This window comes from Emiliania huxleyi (genome assembly GCF_000372725.1).
Source record: "Emiliania huxleyi CCMP1516 unplaced genomic scaffold EMIHUscaffold_859, whole genome shotgun sequence".
In the NCBI taxonomy this organism is placed as follows: Eukaryota; Haptophyta; order Isochrysidales; family Noelaerhabdaceae; genus Emiliania; species Emiliania huxleyi.
The window spans coordinates 2,674-10,205 of NW_005195590.1; the positions used below are offsets into that span (position 1 = coordinate 2,674).

Consider the following 7,532-nt stretch of genomic DNA (forward strand, 5'->3'; position numbering starts at 1 on the left):
GGCAGTCGTCGAGCAGTGTCGCTCACACAAGCCGCAGCACAAGTGACTGAGGGCCAGTGAGGGCGAGCCCATCGCTGTCACAGCTGTGGCAGCCGCACAGTAGGCTGTGCCAACTGTGCAGAGCGTGTGAGCAGCAGAGGAGCTGCTCTCCAAGCTTCAGGCGCAAAGAGATGCGTGCCACCGAAAGCGCTGTCGAGGTTCGCCGAGCGCGGCGAAATCCGGGGACGCCGTCACCGACGAGCGCGTTGGACTTTTCACTCCGGACAAAGACGGGGACACGGCGGACGGTGCGGGGTGTGTCCCCGTCATAGCGGCGAGGCGCGGGACCGTCTGTGGCGAGGTGGGTCGCGTCCCCGGATTTTGTTCACGGGCCACACCCTTCACATGTACATGTTTTAGGTGTATTGTTGGCAAAACATGTACTCTAACCTACGGGGTGTGGAGGGTGAGTTGAACAAGGGGTTGTGCGCCGGGCCCTCCTGCTCGGCTCCAGCCAGTAGACAAGTCTTGTCATCAACAGAGTAGAAGGATCTGACCTCGGGGCCGATGTGACCAAGCGCTGGTAGCGTGGTTTTACCTCACACCCATGGTCTCACAGTGTGCCGGCAGTCGCCGGAGCAGTGTCGCTCACACAAGCCGCAGCACAAGTGACTGAGGGCCAGTGAGGGCGAGCCCATCGCTGTCACAGCTGTGGCAGCCGCACAGTAGGCTGTGTCAGCTGTGCAGAGTGTGTGAGCAGCAGAGGAGCTGCTCTCCAGGCTTCAGGCGCAAAGAGATGCATGCCACCGAAAGCGCTGTCAAGGTTCGCCGAGCGTGGCTCAGGTTGAGGGACACCGCCACCGACGAGCGCGTTGGAGTATTCACTCCGGACAAAGACGGCCACACGCACACGAGCTGCGGCCGTGTGGCCGTCATAGCGGCGAGGCGCGGGACCGTCTGTGGCGAAGTGGGTCGCGTCCCTCGATTTTGTTCAACCCAGCATCCACACCCTTTAGGCTAGTTCCATTTCACTCTGACACGCTAATCTTGAAAACGTCCAACGGAGCTCCGTGTTGCTCCCAGCGCCCTCCCCCGCGCTTCCTGCGGCCATGGCCGATGATACTAGTATGAGAGGTCATCTGGCTACCGCGAGCGCGACTCAACTCGCCGACGTCGTCCGATGATTGTGCCTCAAAGTCAGCCTCCGGAGGCTATCGTGGGGTCGAGCCGGCAGTAGCCGTGACATGTGGTTCCACCACCCCTCGCAGGCTTTGCCTCTGACCGCCACCGTTCCCAGGCTGCCAAATGGGATGGAAAGGAAGGCTCGGCGAGCGTATAGAAGCGTGCTCGACCTCGTCGTGGCAACCTGCACGGCAGCGCTGGTAGGCGCGATGAGCGTCGTGCCACCTGACCCGAGACGGGTCGCAGGCGTCGTACCGAGCGCGTCGAGACCGTGTCCTGATGTGATCTGCACGGGTGAGTCACGTCGGCGTCAAAGGAGCGACGTGCGACCTGTCAGAGCTTGATCTCCGATCTCAGCGGCGTCGAGTCGTCTCCGGCGCGCGACAAAGGTACATCCCCAGGACGCGCAGAAGGCAGCTGCGATCGGGGATACTGCTCTGACAGGCCACACGTCGCTCCTTTGACGCCGACGTGACTCACCCGTGCAGATCACATCAGGACACGGTCTCGACGCGCTCGGTACGACGCCTGCGACCCGTCTCGGGTCAGGTGGCTTGACGCTCATCGCGCCTGCCAGCGCTGCCGTGCAGGTTGCCACGACGAGGTCGAGCACGCTTCTATACGCTCGCCGAGCCTTTCTTTCCATCCCATTAGGTAGCCTGGGAACGGTGACGGTCAGAGGCAAAGCCTACGAGGGGTGGTGGAACCACATGTCACGGCTACTGCCGGCTCGACCCCACGATAGCCTCCGAAGGCTGACTTTGAGGCACCATCATCGGACGATGTCGACGAGTTGGGTCGCTCTCGCGGTAGCCAGATGACCTCCCATGCTAGTACCATCGGCTAGGGCCGCAGGGAGCGCGGGGGAGGGCGCTGGGAGCAACACGGAGCTCCGTTGGACGTTTTCAAGATTAGCGTGTCAGACTCAGAGTGAAATGGAACTAGCCTTGAGCACTTGAGCACTGGATAGGGATTAGGGTCGATTCCGCATGGTATAGGGACCCCTCCGATCGTCTCGCCCTCCCTCTACTAGCTCTATTAGACTCTAACACCTTTTGAAAGAAGAGTCGTGTAATTCCTCTCTGGCCGCCCTCCCCGCCGGGGGTGGGGGGGGGTCGGTCCCACCTCGCAGGGCGGCCCCAGGCTCTTGCGTCTTGGCTCACATGACCTGGCGCGTGGAGATCGGCCCGTAGCTGGGATCGGGGGTGTGGTACTCGTTGCGGTGGTCGTAGTCGGTGCACGCGCGCCTGTGCACGGATGAGCAAAGAGAGGCAGGTGTGTGAGTGCAGGTTGTGTGGAGTGCGGGCGGGGCGAGCGTCGCAAACACCGGCAACGTTTGGGGCGCGCGGCTCCGTCGAGGACCGGGCGCGCCCCTTACCCGGCGCGGCGTAGGTCCCACTCTAACGTATAGAGGGGAGGCACGGACAACGGCCCAATTCATCAATTCCACTCATCTTCTGGTGCCTAGCCCCGTGCAGCGGCGGTCCGGCAGGCTGCCCCCAAGGCCCCCTGGGCCGCTGCGGGTTTTGGAGTTATGCTTTGGCACAGCTTCGGCGATGGCGGCCCCTCTCTGGGGCTTGCATAGGCGGGGAGTCTCCCCCGCTGGTCTCCTCATTCCCTTTTTTCTTTTTCTTTTGAGCTGGGTGTGCCGCCGCGCGGAGCTCGCGCGGCGGCGGCGTGTGTGTGTGTGTGTGGTGGTGGTGGTGGGGGGGGGCACTGTGTGCTCTAAGTGGCTGAAAAAACAATCAATTGTTTTTTGAGCCCCTACGCCCTCGGGACGCGCACCGCGCTACTGCTCCCGGGCCAGGGGTGTAAGGGAACACACTAGGGCACACCAGGGCCGGTCTAGCCGGCCTTATCCCGCCCACAACCTTCGAAAACGCACAAAAATCGCACCGCCGGAGCCGCGGCGAATCGCTACCGGAGGCCGCGTGTCGCGCCACCGACGGCCGCACGTCGAACCCCCGGCTCCGCGCCGCTGCTCCACCGCGCCGGCCATCCAGCGCGCACCCCCCAAGCTGCTGGTGCCCTCTTAAAGGGCCACAAAGCCTCGAAAGGAGCCGTCGACCGTCACCTAACAGAGGGGTGTCGGCCCCGGGCTCGCCGCTCTTGCGAGCGGTCGGCGGCGTCTAGGGCGGAGCCAGCGGTAGTAGCGGTGGTGCCGGCGTGTGCCGTGACGGAGGGGGTGGCGGCGGGGCGCGGACGGCGGGGTGCGGCGGCCGAGGCTCGAGCGGGGGGGGCGGCAGCGGTGGCACCATCGTCGGCGGAAGTTCGACCTGGCGGGTGAGAGGTGGGAGGCGCCGAGGGCGGAACCGCTGCGGACGCGGCGAGGTTGGAGGCGCAGAGGCCGAGGCGGCACGGGCGGCGGCGCCGACGGCACTGCAGCGCCGGTGCAGCGCCGGGGAGGGCGGCTGAGGTGGCGCGGACGGCGGTGGCGAGAAGGCGGGCGGAAGCTTAGACGGGTGGTGGTGGAGGAGGCGGCAAAATCACGGGCGAAGCGGCGAGGGGGGCGGCGGAGGCGGTGCACCAGCGGTGGGGAGGGTAGCTACGGCGGCGGGGTAGCGGCCAGCATCGCCAGGGGGGGCGGGAGGTGCCGCGGGTGCCGCACGGGCGGCGGCGGCCGTGCCGGTGATGGCGCCTGGTAAAGGGGAGGCGCGGGTCTGAGAGGCGGACGCGCGGGCGGGAGAGGTGAGTGAGACCATGCACGCGGCTGCGGTCGCGTCGCGCCGTGCGGGAGGGGCGCCGGCGCAACCACGGCGGCAGCCGAGGCGGCTCATCGCGCCGTACAGAGGCTCCGGGGAGGCGCGCGGTGCGGCGGCGCACCGGTGGATCGCCGCGGCAAAGTGTAGCCGAGGCGGGGCGGCAAGCGCCCGAGCCGGCCGTTGGGGCGGCGCCGACGCCGCCCAGGATGCCGTGGGCCGATGGTGCGGAGAAGCGGCCGCTCCCCCTCTCGGGGCGGCCGCAAAACCTGTGCAGCAGCAGCACGCCGAGAACGCGCCTGCGGGGGGTGAGGTGCCTAATGTGAGATTGCGGCCGCCGCCGCGGTTATTTTCTCCGTCCATTTTGCATGTGCCTTGGGAAGGGGGTGCAAGCACACCTCCGCTACTCGGAATATAGGGTCGTCTGACTCGATCGCGAGCGAGCGCGGGTAGACGGTGGCGTCCGCAAAGCGACGGCTCGCGCGCGACCGCGGGCTTGCGCGTCGGCCGTGCGCGGGCAGAGGGCGCGGAGGGGCGAGCGGTGGCGGTCGCTCGCCCGGGCAACCCGCGCGCGGGCGGCGCGCCGCAGCGGGGAGCGCCCAGGGGCGCGGCGCGGCTGGCTGCGAGCGGGCGCTTGACATCGTTTTTGAGGAGAGATAGCCCAAAAATATACCCGCGGATAGAGCACACAGTGGGGGGGGGGGCTCGAGGGCGCGCGGGGCAGAGGCTCGGTCATCGGCTCGTCGGGGTTGGGGAAGGGGAGGGGGGATGGGCGGTCGGCGTCGGGGTAGAGCGACAGGGGCGTACGGGGTAGCCGTCACTTTCCTGCCTCGAAAGGGCGGGGCTGTCCCGGAAAGTGAGAAACGCCGGGCAGCGTGGCGCATCATTGAACCCTCCCATACGTGCTTGTGCTCCTCCTTCGCTGTCCCATCTCCTCATCTCTTTCCCACCTAGGCGGGGCGGGGGTCGGGGGGGCGGCGGGCGCGGGTGCGAGGTGCGGTGCGGTGCGTGCAATCGTGTGTTTGGCGTCATGTCGTGTGTGCCTTCGCTTGTTCCTATTAACAACGAAGTCTAGCTCAAAAAGAGAAATTACGGTCTTTACAAGAAAAAGAAATCGCCCGCCATGGCCTCCCACCGCATCGGCGCCCGCCTGTCTGGCCTCTCGCCAGAGCAGCTCGTCGCCTTCATCGACGAGCAGGCGCCTCTCTGGAGCGCCGCCGCAATGCGCGTGGCGGAGGAGCACGCCGCACGCGTGGAGCAGAGCGAGTGGGTCCTCTCCGAGGTCCTCCTCTCGCCGGACCTCGCCCCGCACATCCTCGCCCAGCTGCCGACCGAGGCGCACGCCGCCAAGGGGACGTGCCGCGCGTGGCGCCGCGGCTGGAAGGAGACTCTGAAGAAGCGCGAGAGGCCGCGCCTGCTCGTGTTTGGCGGCCAAGACAGAGAGGGCGAGTTCCTCAACTCGCTGGAGCGGTTCGACCCGTTTTCAAATGAGTGGGAGGAGGAGGCTGTGGCGCCGATGCCAACGGCACGAACGAATGTCCGCACGGCGGTGCTAGATAACAAGCTGTACGCTGTGGGAGGTCGCAACAACTACGGCGGCTTCCTCAGCTCGGTGGAGCGGTACGACCCGGCGACGAATGCGTGGGAGGCGAGCCGCGGAGAACAGGCGGTGCTGTGCGCGAAGCGCGCGCGATCTCGTACTTTTAAGGCTGGATCCGGCCATTCCAAGGGTATACCTTTGAGAATCCCCAGCGTCCCACCCTCCTAGTCACACTCTCAATATCTCGACTCTCCAACACGAAGTGCTGCGATCGGGGGTGGCCCATTTCTTTTTTCTTTTCTTTTTTTGGGTCCTGTGGGCACCCTACTGTCGCAAGGCGTGATAGCATGGCCGCAATACCGGGAATACGCCGAATTCCCATGAAAACAAGTAAAAAATCGCGCGAAAAAAGAAAAGGCAGCGTGATTGCCGAATCCCGTTGGGACACAAAACTGCGCCGACCTGATCGCGCCCGTGACGCCGCTTGGAAAAGAACGGCGGCGGCATCTTGCCGGGCCTGCTCGACGTACGCCAGCACTGCAGCGATCGCCGAGGGGCTGCGAACTGGCAGGGGCAGTCGGAGAAGGGGCAACTCGGGCAAGTCGGAGCCGGACAGCGACCGAGCAGCAGCTGGCGTGTCCTGACTTGCCAACAATATACCTACAGCAGCTGGCGGGTCGGGCATGTCGCAGCCGGACAGCGACCGAGCAGCAGTCGCGACGACCCGGGACCAGCGATTGGGGAGCAAGCCGTGGAAACAAAAGAATTTTACAAAAAAAATCGAAACTCCCTCGCGCAACACTGGGCACAGGACTGGGCACGGGACTGGCGCGCACTGGCATGGAAACAAAAGAATTTTAACTTCTCGCACGACTCTAGGCACGGGACTGGCACTACAAAAGAATTTCGTAGCGCACCCGCCAAATCTCTCATCAAGTCGACGACGTCGGGGAGAGGCTCGTGGCAAACGGCTTCTTACGCTCGGCCACAGTGGGGGGTGCCCGCGCCGCCTAGCTCTGCGGACGGCCCCCCCTACCCTTCATGTAATCATGTAGTCCCCACAATCGCTGACGTGGGATCGCTTGTTATCTGACGTCTTTCCTGATTCTTCCGAGAGAATTCTTGATACGAAACCACGACGACACACACCAGTCGACTCGCATCGGTTGCCTCCATGAACGGCGGAGCTATTCTCGCGCCCACACCACACCTGGCTCCAACGTGGACACGCCCATAGCTGGGGACACTACTAGGTCACGCATGGCATCAGAAGTTTTATCTCTGGGCTCTCTCTCTCTCTCTCTCTCTCTCTCTCTCTCCTGATTCTTCCCCGTCGCCTGTGGAGAAAAAAAATCTTTTCGCGGGAAAGCGCAGGATGGAGACGGACCTCCACGTTCGGAGGGCGACGTCTAGGGCCGGCTCGCCACTGATCGCCGAGGCTTCAGGCGCCACGCTCGCCTCGAGCATCGCCAACCTCACCAACACCAACGTCGGCGTCGGCATGCTGGCCATGCCGGCGGCGCTGGCGTCGGCGGGTTGGGTCGGCGGCTTATCACTGCTTGCGTTTGCTGCGCTGGCGTCGGCGTTCGCCTCTTCGCTGCTGGTCGACTGCGTCGACCACGTCGGCCGTCCGGCCACCCTCTCGTGCATCACCTCGGCCGCCTTTGGTCCTCTCGGCCGGGCGCTGGTCGATGTCGCCGTGGCGAGCTTCTGCGCCTCGTGCGCCATCGGCTACCTGATCGTGGCGGGCGACTCGCTGCCGGACGTGGTGCGCGCGCTCGACGACAGCGCCCTCCCGGACGAGAGCCTGTGGCTGCGGCGCGAGACGTGGATCGTTGGGAGCGCGCTGGTTGTGGTTGCGCCGCTCTCGTGCATGCGAGACATCGACTCGCTCCGCTTCGCCTCCTTCCTCGTGCTGGTCTGCGCGGTTGCCATCGGGGCGACGGTGCTGCTCTTCTCGGCCGGCGCGGCGGGATTCGACGCCCACGAAGGGTGCGAGGCCGGCAACTCGCGCTGCTTGGGTCACCGCGTCAGCGTCACCTCGGCAGGGAGGACTCTCTCCGCCCTCACCACCTTTGCCTTCGCCTTCGCCTCCCAGCCGAACGTCGTCGCGGTCTCGTCGGAGCTGCGCT

General features: G+C 65.3%; 1 protein-coding gene across 1 annotated transcript in view; it reads right to left on the reverse strand.

Annotated features, from left to right (window-relative positions):
- EMIHUDRAFT_250014 (hypothetical protein) overlaps positions 1-677 on the reverse strand; it is a gene marked incomplete at both ends in the record, with an annotated part of 1,663 nt that extends 986 nt beyond the window's left edge. Inside the window, one exon of the mRNA XM_005758574.1 lies at positions 597-677. Within this exon, the coding sequence (XP_005758631.1) occupies positions 597-677 (81 nt within the window). The remainder of the gene's footprint in view (positions 1-596) is intronic.
- Between the last annotated feature and the right edge of the window lie 6,855 nt (positions 678-7,532).